The 20,629-nt window shown below is 39.2% G+C and overlaps 1 protein-coding gene across 1 annotated transcript in view; it reads right to left on the minus strand.

Moving 5' to 3' along the window:
* LOC117318709 overlaps positions 1-20,629 on the minus strand; it is a 35,216-nt gene that overhangs the window by 11,222 nt on the left and 3,365 nt on the right. The window contains exons 4-6 of the mRNA XM_033873669.1: positions 20,213-20,296; positions 10,035-10,118; positions 7,899-7,982 (exon numbers count right to left, since the gene is read on the minus strand). Of these exons, the coding sequence (XP_033729560.1) occupies positions 7,899-7,982; positions 10,035-10,118; positions 20,213-20,296 (252 nt within the window). The remainder of the gene's footprint in view (positions 1-7,898; positions 7,983-10,034; positions 10,119-20,212; positions 20,297-20,629) is intronic.

Raw genomic sequence — 20,629 nt, forward strand, 5'->3', positions numbered from 1 at the left:
GTTCGAGTGCAGGGAAGCAAGAAGCATCGTATTATACACCAAGGAGTACTCGACACTGTATAGGAGTACATATGTATTTGTCTCGCGCCCCTTTGAGGAAGACTTTGGGTACTGTCCCCTGACTGACCCAATAAATAACAACACTTAGCCAGAACTATCTCAGGATCATTTCTGGCAAGTTAGAGCTGGTGGAATTTGAGTAGTAGTTTGAAATATATGTTGTTAAGGAAGAACCACGATTGCGCAATCATGTTACAAAATGGCCGCTGTGGCTGCCATGTCAAAGCTTTTACAAGGCTGTAAAATAGCAACACTTTGTTGGCTCTCCTTCCTTACATCCTCACCAATTTCCAGCTCAATGGCACCATTGGAACTGGAGAAGTTGTATAAAATGTGCTTTTCAAGATTGTTGCCATGGCGGCCATCTTGGATTTCTAACCGACTTGAAAAATAACAACACTTGGTCAGGACCATCTCAGGATCATTTCTGGTAAGTAAGAGCTGAATCCCACTGGTGGAATTTGAGAGGAAGTTTGAAATATGTGTTGTTCAGGAAAACCATGATTGCGCAATCATTTTACAAAATGGCCACCATGGCTGCCATGTCAAAGTTTTTACAAGGCTGAAAAATAACAACATTTTGTTGCCTCTCCTTCCTTAACATCCTCACCAATTTCCAGCTGAATGGCACCAGTGGAACTGGAGAACTAATATAAAATGTGTTTTTCATGATGGTTGCCATGGCGGCATTCTTGGATTTCTGACCGACTTGAAAAATAACAACACTTGGTCAGGACCATCTTATGATCATTTCTGGTAAGTAAGAGCTCAATCCCACTGGTGAAATTTGAGTAGAAGTTTTAAATAGGTGTTGATTAGAAGAACCATAATTGTGCAATCATTTTACAAGAGGCCCATGGGGCCTGTATCGCTCACCTGGTTGGATTTGACCAATTGTCAAAATAATGTTCATGTTCAATTCCTTTTGTTTGTTAACCTCAAACAATGCTATATATGGTTATAGCGTGGGGATCCCAACTGCTTTAAAGAAATAATGAAGTCCCGACTCTCTGAGTTTACAACATGCATTTATAACTTTGACTAGTAGTGATTTAAAGAAATTACCTCTATTTCCCATATGGGGCCCCACCCCTTTTGCCCCTCGGGGGGCAGAGTCACCATTTATGCAAAATCTGTTCCCCTTCCCCAAAGGATGTTTCTTATTAAATTGGGTTGAAATCCATTCATAACTTTATGACTAGTAGCGATTTAAAGGAATTACCTCTATTTCCCATATGGGGCCCCGCCTCTTTGGCCCCTCGGGGGTCAGAGTCACTATTTATGCAAAATCTGTTCCCCTTCACATAAGAATGTTTCTGACCAATTTGGGTTTAAATCCATTCATAACTTTATGACTAGTAGTGATTTAAAGATATGACCTCTGTTTCCCCATTAGGCCCCGCCCCTTTGGTCCTTTGGGAGTCAGAGTCATCATTTACGCAAAATCTGTTCCACTTCACATAAGAATGTTTCTGACCAAATTGGGTTCAAATCCATTGATAACTTTATGACTAGTAGGGATTAGAAGGAATTACCTCTATTTCCCCATTAGGCCCCGCCCCTTTATGCAAAATCTGTTCCCCTTCCCCCAATGATGTTTTTGACCAACTTGGGTTCAAATCCTTACATAACTTTATGACTAGTAGTGATTTAAAGATATTACCTCTGTTTCCCCATTAGGCCCCGCCCCTTTGGCCCCTTGGGTGTCAGAGTAACCATTTATGCAAAATCTGTTCCCCTTCCCCCAATGATGTTTTTGACCAAATTGGGTTCAAATCCTTTCATAACTTAATGACTAGTAGCGATTTAAAGATATTACCTCTGTTTCCCCATTCAGCCCCGCCCCTCAGGTCCCTTGGGGGTCAGTCACTATTTATGCAAAATCTGTTTCCCTTCCCCCAAGAATGTTTCTGACCAAATTGTGTTTAAATCCATTCATAACTTTATGACAAGTAGCGATTTGAAGGAATTGCCTCTATTTCCCATATGGGGCCCCGCCCTATTGGCTCCTCGGGGGTCAGAGTCACCATTTATGCAAAATCTGTTCCCCTTCACATAAGAATGTTTCTGACCAAATTGGGTTGAAATCCATTCATAACTTTATGACTAGTAGCGATTTAAAGGAATTGCCTCAATTTCCCTTATGTTGCCCAGCCCCTCAGGCCCCTTGGGGGTCAGAGTCACAATTTATGCAAAATCTGTTCCCCTTCCCACAAGAATGTTTCTGACCAAATTGGGTTGAAATCCATTCATAACTTTATGACTAGTAGCGATTTGAAGAAATAACCTCTATTTCCCCATTAGGCCCCGCCCCTTTGGCCCCTTTGGGGTCAGAGTAACCATGTATGCAAAATCTGTTCCCCTTCCCCAAAGGATGTTTCTGACCAAATTGGGTTCAAATCCATTCATAACTTTATGACTAGTAGCGATTTAAAGAAATTGCCTCAATTTCCCCTATTGGGCCCCGCCCCTCAGGCCCCTTGGGGGTCAGAATCACCATTTATGCAAAATCTGATCCCCTTTTGCCAAGGATGTTTCTGACTAAATTTGGTCAAAATCCAATAAGAACTTTTTGACTAGTAGCGATTTGAAGCAAATGTTGACGGACGACAGACGACGGGCCATGACATAAGCTCACCGGACCTTCGGTCCAGGTGAGCTAAAAATGGCTGCCGTGGCTGCAATGTCAAAGTTTTTACGAAGCCGAAAAATACCAACACTTTGTTGGCTCTCCTTCCTTAACATCCTTACCAATTTCCAGCTCAATGGCACCAGGGGAACAGGATAAGTTTAAAATGTGTTTTTCAAGATGGTTGTCATGACGGCCATCTTGGATTTCTGACCGACCCCAAAAATAACAACACTTGTTCAAGACCATCTCAGGGTCATTTCTGGTAAGTAAGAGCTGAATCCCACTGATGGAATTTGAGAAGAAGTTTGAAATAGGTGTTGTTCAGAAGAACCACGATTGCGCAATCATGTTACAAAAATGCTGCCGTGACTGCCATGTCAAAGTTTTTGCGAAGCCGAAAATTAACAACACTGGATTGGCTTTCCTTCCTTAACATTCTCACCTATTTCCAGCTCAATTGCACTAGTTGAACTGGAGAAGAAGTTTAAAATGTGTTTTTCAAGATGGTTGCCATGGTGGCCATCTTGGATTTCTGACCGACTCGAAAAATAACAACTCTTGGTCAGGACCATCCAAGTATCATTTCATGCAAGTTTCAGCTCAATCCCACAGGTGGAACTTGAGAGGAAGTTTGAAATGTCGCACAACGACGGACGAAACATGATGACTATAGGTCATCCTGACCCTTTGGGAAAAGATAAGATCCCAAATTAAGTCGCCTCTTACGATCATGTAAGGGGCAGCAGGTACAATTCTTACGCCTTACCTGCAGGGAAGATAGAATTGATAACAAATTGATCAAATCAGAGACGTATAAAATACATATTTATGTTATATATATGTCTCTGATAAAGTATAACAAGAGTAATTATTTGCATAGTAAGAGCAAATAGGCATATACATGTGAAATAGAACTGTTGTCCTAAATGTTCATCGGACAATCAAGTTGGTCATGTTATGAACAGTAAAAAACAAACCTATCTCTGAAAAGAAACCTTTGTCCGACATAACTCTCTCGAGACGTTAAACAACTGTCAGGAACATGGCCAAGGTAGTTAAAAATAATTAGGACTTGTTTAAGAATATTACAAATTCTTACAATAATCCAGCATTTACAGGGATAAAGCAGGGTTGAGCTACTCGACCTAGTCAAAAAAAGATGTGGAACTAAAAAGTTAAATTCACCTGACAAAGTTCAATCAAGCAGGCTATGTGCAGATTTGAATAAAAAAATGCATGTATTAATTCATGCATGCAAGACTAGGGAAGTTGGATTGTGTACAAATTTACTTGTAATATAGATAATCATAGTCTTATTTTGATTTAAAACATAGAAATTTAAGATAAAACAACAACTTCAATCTGGTGTACGAATGTTGCTTGATATGGTGACCATATTTCAGAGCAGTGATCTAACGGACTGTACTAATGTACAGAGAGCGAATAACATTTTACGTTTTGATAATCCAAATATATATTGGCATGACCTTAACAACCACTTATCTAACATGCAATAAAAAGTTGAGATTCGGAGTGAGCCAAGGAAATATTTTACGAAAACATTGACAACCTTATTGATAGATCCAATTCTGACCCTAAAACGTATTGGAAATTGCTCAAACTTTTACTTAAAGGGAAGAAAAACACTGAAATATCTCCCTCTTTACAGTGAACATTCATCGAACTATATTTCTAATGACACACAAAAATGCAACCTTCTAAACGATTACTTTACATCTATAACACTAGACAACCAAGGCAAACACCTACCTACATTTGATTCACAAACTGACTCCGTACTTACCGATATAGTTATTACATCCGACGAAGTGAAAGATATATTATGTACCTTAAGTATAAATAAAGCAACAGGGCCTGATGGAATAAGCCATATAATGTTGAAATGGATAATTAATGAGATTGCTTTACCTTTATCTATCATATTTAATGTGTCCCTTTTAACTTGTTCCTATCCCGAAAGATGGAAAATAGCAAATGTTATGCCTATATTCAAAGGTGGGGATAAACACAGTGTATCTAATTACAGGCCAATATCATTACTAAGTTGTGTTGGGAAAATATTTGAGCGTTGAGTATCTAAACACATTTACAATTTTTTCAACCAAAACAATCTCATATACAAGCTACAGTCAGGATTCTTACCAAAACACTCTTGACGCACAAACTGATATAATTTATCACTCTATGTTGTTATCGTTCGAAAATTATGAACACATAGCATTTATTTTTTGCGACTTCTCCAAAGCCTTTGCTAGAATTTGGCATAAAGGCCTCATATACAAACTTAGACAATATGGACTAAATGGAAACTTACTTACCTGGATAGTTAATTATTTGTCGTGCAGGAAACAGTCTGTTTATATAAATAATTCCAAATCTTCTTTGAAAAATATTAATGCTGGTGTACCACAGGGATCTGTCCTAGGGCCTATATTTTCCCTCATTTATATCTACGATATATCCACCGAACTCGCATCATTATGTCGTCTTTTTGCTGACGACACTTCATCATCATACTCTTCAAATATTTAGATGATATTACACGTGTTGTTAATATTGATTTAAAAGATCTTGAAAAATGGTCAAATGACTGGCTTATGTCCTTCAACCTCAAAAAGACAGAATCATGCCAGTGTCTTTTTCAAATCTCCCTTACCAGCCACTTTTTACATTCAATAACACAGTTATAGAAATGACAGAAAAACATAAACACTTAGGAGTAATCTTAAGTAGTGATACTAAATGGTCAAGACATATAGATGGAATCATCAAGAAGGTTTCTAAATATATAGCGACTCTTCGTAAACTGAAATTTCTACTAAGCAGAACACATTAGAAAAATGTATTTAACTTACATTAGACCTATCTTAGAGTATGCATGCGAGGTTTGGGATAATTGTGGTGTTACCAATTCCTATAATATTGAAAATTTACAACTTGAGGCGGCTCGTATTATTACAGGGTTACCAGTATACACAAAAATAGAGTTTATATATAAAGACATTGGTTGGCTTCCATTAGCCTCTTTTATAACATATAACATAACATAGCTCCCCCAAACTTATATGATATCTTACCGGATAATATTGGAGTCTTAATAAATTATAACTTAAGAAAGTGCGGTAGCAACGTTATAGACTCCAACGCACATTAAACTCCTTCTTTCCTTCCACTTCTTCCCTTCAGAATATTTAAGAAATATGTATTATGAATTCTCCAACTTTAAATTCCTTTAAATCAAATTTTAGTAAAACGTTCTTTCCATAAACTGATGTATGCTTTCTAAATTTTGGTACTCGACAGGTAAATATTCTCCAATGTAGATTGAGAAATAGAGCAAGTACTCTGATATACGATCTTATCAGATCCAATCTTTTGCCTTCAGCACGATGCGTATGTGGATCCGCGTGCGAGGACTCGTATCACTTCTTCTTTACGTGCCCTAAATATCACATTATTCGACAGACGTATTTAAATGATATCCATTGGTACCCTGGTAATATCACATTAAATATACTTCTAAGAGGTGATGCAGATCTAGAAAATGATGCAAATCTTAGTATTGCAAAAGCAGTCCAACTTTATATTGACGGTACTGACAGGTTTTGACTTTCTGAGCACCTTACCACATTTCCTTCAACTACCCTGTATCTTAGCTATTACATAATTAATTATATGTTATACTGTATATATGTCAATGGTATATATCATTTATACATGTATCTGCTGGCTGGTATGGTTGAACGACTCAAGGAAAGGAATGGTTTCGAGCGGATCTACAGAGTAAAGTTTTTCATGGAATGTGCATAACGGACAAAGTTTTAATAAAGTTTATTGATCGATGTTTTCCAGCCTGTCAGATAACTATTTACAACTTATCGCTACTGCTAATATGTATGTGAATATAAAAGAGTATTTGTACATAGGAAATGACTATTACCCCCCCCCCTTCTTTTTCTTCCATCTTTCCCTTTTTCTCCCCCTCTCTCTCTCCTCTTTTATAGATTTTTTTTATTTATATATATATAAATTGCATTCACTGCTGTCCATTATATATTGATTTATATTAAGTACTATGCACTAAACTTTAGCATGTGTTTCTTTCTTTAGAGATTCCCCACCTAAGCGGTCGGGATACTCGGTTGTACATCTCTTGTTGCTGAACGTTATATAACAATACTTATTTATATTAACTTATCTTTAAGTAGTTTCAGGACTAATATGATATAGATTTTTTACACCAGTCGTAGACTGTCAATATCGGATAGGAGTTCACCACAGTCTTGAATATTACGTCCTGCTTTACAAAATTTGCTATCATCGGCAAAAAGGAAAGGTTTTGAAAGCATGTAAAAGTGAAGATAAATTATTTAAATCGCGTAGTTTAAGGACTGATATGATTTATATTTGTTTGTATCATCACATTAAAATCATCATGAAAGTCTCTATCGCGGAGTTCGCCGAATACCTCGTCAAACTCATTTTCTAACAAAACGAAAAAATCGCACACATACACACACAGTTTTCACCGTATATATCTAACATTTGTTAGAATAAGTAGCCTACATCAATTCATTTGAATCATTATTTTATGTCATATTCATCTTTTCATATTTTCTGTCATGAAAAGTAAAAACGGGTAAATTTCAAAATGTTGGCCTACCTAGAATGAACCATAATTGGACCCCGGGCGCTAATTGGGGACAGGTCACCTAGTCAGGTTTGGTTTTGTTTATTTTGTTTAACGTCCTATTAACAGCTAAGGCCATTTAAGGACGGCCTCACGTGCGTGCGACATGCATGTGTGTTTTGGGAGTCTGCGGTATGTTCGTGTTAAGTCTCCTTGAGATAGCCGGAACTTGTGTCGATTTATAGTGCTACCTCACAGAAGCATAGCGTCTGTGTATATCTTATACAACGCATACAGCACCAGTCCGTCCGACCGCCGTTCTCACAGCTCATTGCAGCGAGTTTCTGTATGCGCATATATATATATACAACTATACTCTGGTAAGCCTCCCAGAGTTACTGCCAACAGTCAACTGTCAGGCTCCTTATCACCTCATTTGTACAATACATGTATAACTTGTCAATTTCAAACATTAGTTTTGTTCTGCTTACTCATATTGTTTCCAGACAATTAAGGTGGAACATACCAGACGACTTGCTTCATTGAAACACTCACCTTATCAGGTTGGGCGCCTTTGTCTAGGAGTAGTCCGACTATTGCAGTGTGGCCATAAGTTGCAGCTTCTGTCAGCACATCAGCCTGTATCAAAGTATGGGATTTGCATTCGTTGTTATTATGTGTGAAGATGTAATGGAAACTAAGCATTTAATGCGATAACCTGTAAGATTATGTTGTGTGTAGACAAAAGTGATAGAAACCGACACTTTCTACAATGTCATCAAAAATGTTAATAAGTTGTCAAATTGTTGAATGGATTTCGAAGTTTGGACATAACGTTTACTTTCAAAATATATTTTATATGTATTATTCGTTCTTATTTCACAATATTTATACAAGTTTCTCAAAAACACGTCTATCATAAAACTTGGCTATAAACCAACGACAAAATACTCGATGATTTAATTGGTTAGATTGAATGAGAAATTGATATGTTTGTGATCTTCAGGTATTAGGTAACACAGTACACATCAAGTTATACCTGCTCAATCATTAGATCTGAGCTGTGGTGTATAATTAGTAATTTAAAACACCTGCTTGCATGTCTCTGTGAAGAAATAAGATTTAAATGACATGAATTAAGTAGATGGAAATTAATTTGTGATCTATGGCTGTAGACACTCACTAAAGCTTGGTTTTGATGGATAATTGGGAAATCAAAACTTCGTAAACATCTCTTTGTGATGGGGTGTGCTTCCAATACTTCTCTTAAGATATCATTTTCTGGCTTTCATTTCAAATATCTATTACATCAAGCTATTTAATTTGATCAAAACCGAATTATTTCTAATAGCAAGAATCATCAAGCCAAAATTAATTGAACTGTACAATACAGCTGTTTTATTCTGATATGACGATCCAGTGATGCCAAAAGCCTTAACTGTTGACACAAAATATGCTGCAGACAGGACCGGCATTGATGACGGACAGAGTGACGTTTTGGTTATTTCGTTCAAAGACTTGAGCGACATATTTGGTCACTGATGGAGTTATATGGAACAACCAACCAATTGAAAAAACGTCTCCAGTGTATAGAAAATTGAGCCAAGCATAAAATGTCTGACAGCCACTGATTTGCCAGTAATTTATAAAGTAAGAAAATATATATGTAGCCTGATAGGTAACTATCAATACGAAATGTTTATATAAATTCCGCAAGTCCGAATATTTTCCCCAAAAGTTGAGGTTATAATAATTAGCAGGTAAACATTTCAGATTTTTGAGAATTTTTACTGCGAAATTCAGCCATTTTCAAAATAGCTACCCTGGAGAAAATTTGAGCTGAAGGACCCAACACATTTTTTGATTAGGTGCTATGCGAGACCCTGAAATTTTATAAACCATAATTGTCATATTGTTTTAGGAATTGGAATGAAATACTCTAAAACGTTAACACTAATGTCTATGGAAAAAACAATTTGCTTGTTGTTCCCTATAGCAAGCCACCGCATATGACTTTTTGTACCTTCCAGCGTCAATGGAAACCAGATGATTGGACCGACCAGCGCATTTTCGGATGAGATTCATATCTTGAGAGGCATTTTGGAAAACAATTGGTTGGTTGGTCCCTTATATGTTCTATTGAAGGACAGTACCCATACAAATGATAACCGATAGTATATGATTCGTTGGATACTTGATTATATTTGCCACATGCACACCTGGAAAGGTGATAAAAAATATTGGCAATAAAGTCGTTTATTGGCTGATTGTTGTATGGGTTCTTGTTTCAATCACTACATAATATACAAAAGCAAATGCCGGTTGCAAAATAATTACACATATATTCTGATAGATAAGAGGTAATTCAAAATATCGGATTACATTCTTTGAGTTGGCATATTATGATTCCAGTGTTCGTTCTTAGCTGGGTGAAACCGGTCCCATTTATATACTCTTCGGGTCTGATGACCTAAACATCCGAGCTATATCACAGTTAGGTTACCGTCAAAACTATCTACGTATGAGTTACAATAATAATACAGCAAACACAAATGTAAGTCAATCGGAAATTCGGAAGTCAAAAATAAACATAATTGAGATATAAATTGCATGTATTACTAGTAACGTATATTGTTTTCTTCAAATGTTCACTCAGCTTTATTTCACGACTGTCTGCATTCAAACACTCACCTTATCAGGCTGTGCGCCTCCGTCAAGGAGAAGTCTGACTATTTCTGTATGGCCACGGGATGAGGCTGCTTTTAGCGCATCACCCTGTTTCAAAGTATGACGATTTCATTTGTTATTATGCAGTGTGAGCTTTTACGTGGTTGCGTTATGTAAAAATGCAAAGGTGATTGAAATCAACAATCTACACCATTTAATTAATAGCCCACTGGTTTCTCCAAATTAGCTATATACGATTGCAATAACTGGTTTGATATGAAATTAATTGAGATTGGTGTTTTGTTTTTTAATTCGTGGTAATTGGATAAATGGATACTGAAATTATTGCAAAGTACATTACACGTTTTTACGAACCCGAAAAATAACAATACTTTGTTGGCTTCCCTTCCTTAACCTGCCCTGCAGGTAAGGCGTAAGAATTGTACCTGCTGCCCCCATTGCATGATCGTAAGAGGCGACTAAACTTGGGATCGTATCTTTTCTCTTCTTTCTTAACAACTTTCTTCTTCCTAATGTCTCCCTTGACAATGCCTCACTTTTGGCCTTTTAATTGAGCGTTCGCCGCTGTGAGGAAGGTTTTGGGTTCTGTCCCCTAGCCGGGACATACCAAAGTCTTTACAAATGGTAGTTGCTACTCCTGCTTAGCGCTCAGCATATTTGGAGTGGGACGACTGGTTGGCCCCTTGTCAGTATAATGTGACCGGGTGGGGTGTGCTGCTGGGTGTCTTCGGCAGTATGCTTCTGTGAGATAGCACTTTAAATCGGCAAAAGTTCCGGCCTATCACATGGAGCCTTAACACGAACCTACCGCAGCCTCCCAAAACACACATACACACTCGCTACACGCACACATGTCGCACGCACGGGAGGCCGTCCTTAAATGACCTTAGATGTTAATAGGACGTTAAACAAAATAAACCAAACCAAACCTTCCTTAACATCGTCAATGATTTCCAGTTCAATGGCACCAGCGGAACTGGAGAAGAAGTTTAAAATGTGCTTTTCAAGATGGCGATCATGGCGGCCATCATGCATTTCATACCGATCCAAAAAATAACTAACACTTGGTCCGGCCCATCTCGGGGTCATTTCAGGAAAGTTAGTTCTAAATCCGAGTGTTGGAACTTGAGAAGTTTGAAATACGTGTTGTTCAGGAAAACCATGATTGATCAATCATGTAACAAACTGGCCGCATTGGCTGCCATGTCAATTATTTACGAGGCCGAAAAATAATGACACATTGTTGGCATTAACATCCTCACTAATTTCTAGTTCAATGGCACCAGTGGAACTGGAGAAGATGTTTTAAATACGTGTTTTTTTCAAGATGGCAGCTATGGAGGCCATCTTGGATTTCGGATAGACCCGAAAAATAGTAACACTTTGTCAGAACTATCTTGGGAATTTTTTTGGACAAGTTTAAGCTCAATCCAAATTGTGAAACTTGAGAAGTTTGAAATGTGAAATGTCTACGGACGGCGCACAGCGGACGACGACGGACGAAGCACGCTGGCTATAGGTCATCCTGATTCTCATATCTCATATCTTTTGCAGGACAATCATGGCGGAACGTACATGAAGACTGGTTGCTTTGAGACCGATAAGGACGTGTTATGGTCTTCATGGACCTGGAGGACGTGAACAAACTTTGAGCATGTTAAAAAAAAGCGTAGCGAGGACGTGGTCCAATCGGGACGTAGTAAGAACGTAACAGGGACGCAGTACCAGCGGTATTGACGTGGTAATGACGTAACCAAAACCCAATGAGAACTTCATTGACGCAGTGGAAGCGTAGCGCTGATGGAAAGGATTGTATTACGTTCTCATTGCGTTGTCAGTGCGTTCTTGCTACGTCAATGTAGTTCTTATTGCGACCTCTCTACGCTTGTACAATGACCAAGGTACGCCAATACCACGTTGTTGATGACCACGTTAGGTTTCCAGTACGTTCTTACGGTGCTCATTAAGTTTACGACACGTCTGTCACAGGTTACCACCACGTCAAAACCACGTCCAGAGGATCGGCTGTATGAATACTCATTTCAAGTTTAATTCATTATCACTTTCGTTCAAACTACAAAAGAAGATGGTTACAAGTTATCAAGAACTTCTCTGCCCTGCCTGTACCAGTCGAAAAATTCGGTTCTTCGTCATAATCGTTGGTTGCTTCGGATGCAACAACGCTGGCAACTGGTGGTGGATTTTTTAGAATTTTACCTCTGCCTCTCCCACCACGGCCTGTCTTGGACTGTCCGGATTTTCTCGGCGGCATATTGTGAATATTGCAGGGGAATGGAAAAAAGAAACAAGTCAAGTTGTATTTATAGGGAACGGGCAAACGCAGAGAGAACGTAGTAATTACGTAATGCACGCGTAGAAAGATCTTTTTGGACGTAGTAAGAGCGTATTAAGAACACACAGAGCGTGGTGCACGCGCGAACATGCGCGAGATAAGGTCTTAGTGGAAACGTGTAGGACGTAGTAAGAACCCAGCAAGGACGTAATGAGGGCGTAATATGAACGTGACAACTGCAAAATTCTCCATTTTTGCCACGACCCCGCTGCGTTTCTCGAAATTTTAAGGACGCAGTGCGGTCTTCGTGGTCTTTGTCTTAGTGTGATGGGGGCATAAGCAAAGAGTTGAAATATGTTGATATGGAATTGATAATAAAGCAACTTATAGATATTTGAAAATTGACTAATTCATGAAATTTCAAAGTCAACTATTTTGTAAAATTGTGATAGCTAAAACCTGGTAGCTCTTTGATTTTGTCAAATAATTTTCCATCTTATACTTTTTATTGTAATAAGTTAAGAAATTAATTTAATTTTAAAAGATAAAAACAAGAGGCCCATGGGGCCTGTATCGCTCACCTGGTTGTATTTGACCAAATGTCAAAATAATGTTCATGTTCAATTCCTTTTGTTTGTTAACCTCAAACAATGCTATATATGGTTATAGCGTTGGGATCCCAACTGCTTTAAAGAAATAATGAAGTCCAGACTCTCTGAGTTTACGACATGCATTTATAACTTTATGACTAGTAGTGATTTAAAGGAATTACCTCTATTTCCCATATGGGGCCCCACCCCTTTTGCCCCTCGGGGGTCAGAGTCACCATTTATGCAAAATCTGTTCCCCTTCCCCCAAGAATGTTTCTGACCAAATTGGGTTCAAATCCATTCATAACTTTATGACTAGTAGCGATTTAAAGGAATTACCTCAATTTCCCCTATTCGGCCATGCCCCCCTTTGGCCCCTTGGGGGTCAGAGTCACCATTTATGCAAAATCTTTTCCCCTTCCCCAATGGATGTTTCTGACCAAATTGGGTTCAAATTCATTCATAACTTTATGACAAGTAGCAATTTTAAGGAATTTCCTCAATTTCCCCTATTGCGCCCCGCCCCTCAGGGGTCAGAGTCACCATTTATGCAAAATCTGTTCCCCTTCCCCCAAGAATGTTTCTGACCAAATTGGGTTCAAATCCATTCATAACTTTATGACTAGTAGCGATTTGAAGAAATTACCTCTATTTCCCCATTAGGCCCCGCCCCTTTGGCCCCTTGGGGGTCAGAGTAACCATTTACGCAAAATCTGTTACCCTTCCCCAATGGATGTTTCTGACCAAATTGGGTTCAAATTCATTCATAACTTTATGACAAGTAGCGATTTTAAGGAATAGCCTGAATTTCCCCTATTGCGCCCCGCCCCTCAGGCCCCTTAGGGGTCAGAGTCACCATTTATGCAAAATCTGTTCCCCTTCCCCCAAGAATGTTTCTGACCAAATTGGGTTCCAATCCATTCATAACTTTATGACTAGTAGCAATTTAAAGGAATTACCTCAATTTCCCCTATTCGGCACCGTCCCTCAGGCCCCTTGGGGGTCAGAGTCACCATTTACGCAAAATCTGTTACCCTTCCCCATTGGATGTTTCTGACCAAATTGGGTTCAAATCCATTCATAACTTTATGACAAGTAGCGATTTTAAGGAATTGCCTCAATTTCCCCTATTGCGCCCCGCCCCTCAGGCCCCTTAGGGGTCAGAGTCACCATTTATGCAAAATCTGTTCCCCTTCCCCCAAGAATGTTTCTGACCAAATTGGGTTCCAATCCATTCATAACTTTATGACTAGTAGCGATTTAAAGGAATTACCTCAATTTCCCCTATTCGGCCCCGTCTCTCAGGCCCCTTGGGGGTCAGAGTCACCATTTACGCAAAATCTGTTACCCTTCCCCAATGGATGTTTCTGACCAAATTGGGTTCAAATCCATTCATAACTTTATGACAAGTAGTGATTTTAAGGAATTAACTCAATTTCCCCTATTGCGCCCCGCCCCTTTGGCCCCTTAGGGGTCAGAGTCACCATTTATGCAAAATCTGTTCCCCTTCCCCCAAGAATGTTTCTGACCAAATTGGGTTCAAATCCATTCAAAACTTTATGACTAGTAGCGATTTGAAGGAATTACCTCTATTTCCCCAGTAGGCCCCGCCCCTTTGGCCCCTTGGGGGTCAGAGTCACCATTTATGCAAAATCTGTTCCCTTTCCCTGAAGGATGTTTCTGACCAAACTGGGTTCAAATCCATTCATAACTTTATGACAAGTAGCGATTTTAAGGAATTGCCTCAATTTCCCCTATTCGGCCCTGCCCCTCAGGCCCCTTGGGGGTCAGAGTCACCATTTATGCAAAATCTGTTCCCCTTCCCCCAAGAATGTTTCTGACCAAATTGGGTTCAAATCCATTCAAAACTTTATGACTAGTAGCGATTTGAAGGAATTACCTCTATTTCCCCATTAGGCCCTGCCCCTTTGGCCCCTTGGGGGTCAGAGTCACCATTTATGCAAAATCTGTTCCCTTTCCCTGAAGAATGTTTCTGACCAAACTGGGTTCAAATCCATTCATAACTTTATGACATGTAGCGATTTTAAGGAATTGCCTCAATTTCCCCTATTGGGCCCTGCCCCTCAGGCCCCTTGGGGGTCAGAGTCACCATTTATGCAAAATCTGTTCCCCTTCCCCCAAGAATGTTTCTGACCAAATTGGGTTCAAATCCATTCATAACTTTATGACTAGTAGCGATTTGAAGAAATTACCTCTATTTCCCCATTAGGCCCCGCCCCTTTGGCCCCTTGGGGGTCAGAGTCACCATTTATGCAAAATCTGTTCCCCTTCACATAAGAATGTTTCTGACGAATTTGGGTTTAAATCCATTCATAACTTTATGACTAGTAGCGATTTAAAGGAATTACCTCTATTTCCCCTATTCGGCCCCACCCCTCAGGCCCCTTGGGGGTCAGAGTCACCATTTATGCAAAATCTGTTCCCCTTCCCCCAAGAATGTTTCTGACTAAATTGGGTTCAAATCCATTCATAACTTTATGACTAGTAGCGATTTGAAGGAATTACCTCTATTTCCCCATTAGGCCCCGCCCCTTTGGCCCCTTGGGGGTCAGAGTCACCATTTATGCAAAATCTGTTCCCCTTCCCCAAAGGATGTTTCTGACCAAATTGGGTTCAAATCCATTCATAACTTTATGACTAGTAGCGATTTAAAGAATTGCCTCAATTTCCCCTATTGGGCCCTGCCCCTCAGGCCCCTTGGGGGTCAGAGTCACCATTTATGCAAAATCTGTTCCCCTTCCCCCAAGGATGTTTCTGACCAAATTTGGTCAAAATCCAATAAGAACTTTTTGACTAGTAGCGATTTGAAGCAAATGTTGACGGACGACGGACGACGGACGACAGACGACGGACGCCGCACCATGGCATAAGCTCACCGGACCTTCGGTCCAGGTGAGCTAAAAATGCATGACACCCAAAGCAACATAATTTTACTTAATGCAACATAATAATTGACAATACTTTAGCTTAAATTTGTCAGAACAGCTTTCTTGCATATTGTTTTCTTTGGTGCATAAAAGTGAAGGGTTTAAATATATTTGAAAACTTATTTCATATATTTATTAATGCAAAAGATGATATAATTTGACACTGTCCTAAGAACCATCTCAATAAAGGGCAGGTCAGAGACTAATTTAAAGCATTAGAATATAAATATTTCATTAGAAATTTGAAAAAAAAACCTTCTATTACTGAAAAAGAATTGTTCAATATACTGCTAGTGTGTACTGAAGTACGTGTACAGTAGTTCCTTGAAAGTTCGTGTCATCGTAAGCTAATATGTATGAGATATGATTCTCGAAACGTCGTTGCTCCTCAACATCAACAAATATCAGCTGATCAAGACATCAAAGCATCAACTAACGACACAGTAATTTCATTAAACAAACAAACAATAAAAAAATTAAATATTACATATTTAAACGTCGCCTGTCTCTAAAACGTTAATGAACACGTAACATTTACACTAGGCCTACTGCCAGTACTGGAAGCCTACGACTCGGTAGGCTACGAGTTTAGATTTGTTATCGAAAATAATTGAACGCTGGTCTGGGTTGACGATGAATACTGATCCTGGAAAGCAACAAATATGGTCATAGTAGAACAACTATAATCTCCAATGTCACTTTTAATATGACATAATATTAAAAAGTCCTGGTCCTGACGGGAAAATGTAATACAACTCACTTATACTGCTTGGAGTTGAACGAGTAAGCGGCGTGAAGTCCCTGGTGTTGTTCCATCCGGAACTCCTCGGAGAATCATTTCAGCGATAATACCCGATGAGTTCAGGATGGCGTTATCTATAGTTGTCCTTTATATATGCGGTCAAGCCGACCAAACCAAGTGTGTTAATAATTTCTATTAAATATAAACTTCATACGTCAATTTTAACGGACTTGTTGATGTTAATGCAGGCTTTAAAACACATCATCAAGATGACTCGCGCAAAACAAATATAAAACCAGTTGATTCGTAATGAATGTAATGCTGATAACTATGTATGCCGATCCGGTCCATCTGTTCTACCGTGCTAAACGTAAAGGAAACACCCGGTCTTGCGTCATCAAAACAGGCAGGAAAATACCCCAGTCGAATGGAAAAATACTGAGAAGGTCGAACAAATAGGCCATTTTCAAAACAATCTTGTAACCGTTCTGCTAAAGATATCGAAAAACTAAACAGACTGTTTTCTTCAGGAAACATTTATCTCTTTGTATGTGCATTGTATATATCTCTGGATTTTTTTCTGAATTTTGAGGGCGATTTAAACATAACCTCTTAGTCAAAGTGACGATTTTGGCATGTTTGACCCAAAATATCTCATAAATACGAATTTCCACAGGAATACCAGATACATCCAGACCTAGATCGAGCCGAGTTTTACAATGGTTCAAAAGCCCATCAACATTGTATGTGCCATTTTTTCCGCTCCCAAATCGCTACAATAGCCGGCAAAAATCGCGAATCGCGAATACTATCATTACGTTCCGTAAGGAACGATAACAAGTTATCGCCCCTTACTACACTCCATTCTTTACAAGTTTAAATAAATTTAAAAATAAATTTAAGATAAATTTTAAAATTTTGAAATAAATTCAAATAAATCTGGATTTCACGCTGGCGTTGACTGGTGTGCAATTAACACTAGCGTTGACTGGAAAGCATTTAAAAATGTATAAATACATTTAAAATAAAGTAAAAAAATATATATAAATCAATTCAAATAAATCTGGATTTAACACTGGCGTTGACTGGTGTGCATTTAACACTGGCGTTGACCGGTGTCCATTTAATACTGGCGTTGACCAGTGTCCATTTAACACTGGCGTTGACCGGTGTCCATTTAACACTGGCGTTGACCGGTGTCCATTTAATACTGGCGTTGACAAGTGTCCATTTAATACTGGCGTTGACAAGTGTCCATTAAATACTGGCGTTGACCAGTGTCCATTTAATACTGGCGTTGACCAATGTCCATTTAACACTGGCGTTGACCGGAGTCCATTTGATACTGGCGTTGACCAGTGTCCATTTGATTCTGGCGTTGACCAGTGTCCATTTAATACTGGCGTTGACCGGTGTCCATTTAACACTGGCGTTGACCAGTGTCCATTTAGCACTGGCGTTGACCAGTGACCATTTAACACTGGCGTTGACCGGTGTCCATTTAATACTGGCGTTGACCGGTGTCCATTTAACATTGGCGTTGACCAGTGTCCATTTAGTACTGGCGTTAACCAGTGTGCATTTTACACTAATGTAGACATATCAGTGTCAAATGCACACAGGTCAACGCCAGTGTTTATTGCACACTGGTCAACGCCAGTGTTAAATGGACACTGGTCAACGCCAGTATTAAATGGACACCGGACAACGCCAGTATTAAATGGACATCGGTCAACGCCAGAGTTAAATGGACACTGGTCAACACCAGTGTTAAATGGTCACTGGTCAATGCCAGTGTTAAATGGACACTGGTCAACGCCAGTATTAAATGGACACCGGTCAACGCCAGAGTTTAATGGACACTGGTCAACGCCAGTGTTAAATGGTCACTGGTCAACGCCAGTGTTAAATGGACACTGGTCAACGCCAGTGTTAAATGGACACAGGTCAACGCCAGTGTTAAATGGACACTGGTCAACGCCAGTATTAAATGGACACTGGTCAACGCCAGAGTTTAATGGACACTGGTCAACGCCAGAGTTTAATGGACACTGGTCAACGCCAGTGTTAAATGGTCACTGGTCAAGGCCAGTGTTAAATGGACACTGGTCAACGCCAGTATTAAATGAACACTGGTCAACGCTAGTGTTAAAGGGGCACTGGTCAACGCCAGTGTTAAATACAATTTTCGTTATCGCCCCTCACTGCGCTTAAGCTGGTTGCGGATTTTAAATTTTCAGACTTTGCGAAATGTGTTAGTGCGTTGGATTCTGAGTGTAAAAAGGCGGGAATTCCCCCTGGCGGGAGATCCCCAGTGCAGTGTAAATGTCTGGATTACTGTCTTCGATCGTCCGTACCCGTGTGTCCTTAGCGGAAACTGTTGCATCACGGACACGACAGAACAATGAACTTAATGTACCATATATGACAAAACAAGATTAATCCTGTCTTTTGGATGGAGATTTTTGTGAAAATATGTAAAAAAAAAAAAATAAAAATGTGCAGAGAATTGTGTCGTTCGTATTTTCTCTGATATCGTAAAATTGTTAGAAATATTGGCAGTGACAGTAAAATACAACCAGCTCATCGAGCGCTATAAGTTCAATCAGACAAGCAGAACAGACTTAGTAACGTCACTCGTGACGTACGTCCGTTCATGTAATAGACTCTCCGGAATGTGTGACGTCGCGGTACATAGTACCTATGTTAGAACCCTTTTGTGACCGTTCTGTGATAGATATAGAAAAACTAAAGATACAGTTTTCTTTGGAATTACATGTTCTTGTGATGTGTGGAGTTTCAATAAGATGGCTTTATGCGTTAGTTCTCTAGGCCGAGTTGTGCAGAAACCAGCAGTCAAAGTGTCGATTTTGGCGTGTTTGTACCCAAAATATCTCCATAACTAGAATATACCCAGATATACGGGATATGCCTGGACATACATGTAGATCACACCGAGTTTTATAAGTGTGGAAAGTTTTATCAAAATGTATAGAGTCGCTTTTCAGTTAGCTCCCGCAAAGTGGTCTGAATTAGCCGCATGTACATTACGTTCCGTCCTTCAATACACTACATTCCACACATACTTGGTTACGTCACTGGTGACGTAACATCCGCCAACTCTCGATAAAATACGACCCTTTTTCAAAACCCCATTGTGGCCGTTCTATTAAAATATAGAAAAACTAAAGATTCCATTTTCTTTAGAATCCTCTCTACTTGTAATGTTTTGAGTTTCAGAATTTTTCATTAAAGCGCTGATTTTTAAGGACCGGTTAAACAGAAGCTACCGGTCAAAATGACGATTTTGGCATGTTTGACCCAAAATATCTCATAAATACGATTTCCCACAGGGATACCAGATACATCCAGACCTAGATCGAGCCGAGTTTTACAATCGTTCAAAGTATCAACCGAATTGTATGAGCCAATTTTTCTGTCCTCAAATCGCTATTATATCCGGCAAAATAGGCGAATTAGCTCGTAATACATTACGTTCCGTAAGGAACGATAACTCCGTTATCGCCCCTTACTACACTTCATTCTTTATTTTTTCCAGACAATTAAGGTGGAACATACCAGACGACTTGCTTCATTGAAACACTCACCTTATCAGGTTGGGCGCCTTTGTCTAGGAGTAGTCCGACTATTGCAGTGTGGCCATAAGTTGCAGCTTCTGTCAGCACATCAGCCTGTATCAGAGTATGGGATTTGCATTCGTTGTTATTATGTGTGAAGATTTAATGGAAACTAAGCATTATGTGTGAAGAGTTAATGGAAACTAAGCATTTAATTCGATAACAACTTTAGTATTAATGACACAATGTCAGCCCCTGTAAGATTATGTTGTGTGTAGACAAAAGTGATAGAAACCGACACTTTCATCAAAAATGGTAATAAGATGTCAAATTGTTGAATAGATTTCGAAGTTTGGACATAAAGTTTACTTTCAAAATGTTTTTAATATGTATTATTCGTTCTTATTTCACAATATTTATACAAGTTTCTCGAAAACACGTCTATCA

The sequence above is a fragment of the Pecten maximus genome, unplaced genomic scaffold (genome assembly GCF_902652985.1).
Source record: "Pecten maximus unplaced genomic scaffold, xPecMax1.1, whole genome shotgun sequence".
In the NCBI taxonomy this organism is placed as follows: domain Eukaryota; kingdom Metazoa; phylum Mollusca; class Bivalvia; order Pectinida; family Pectinidae; genus Pecten; species Pecten maximus.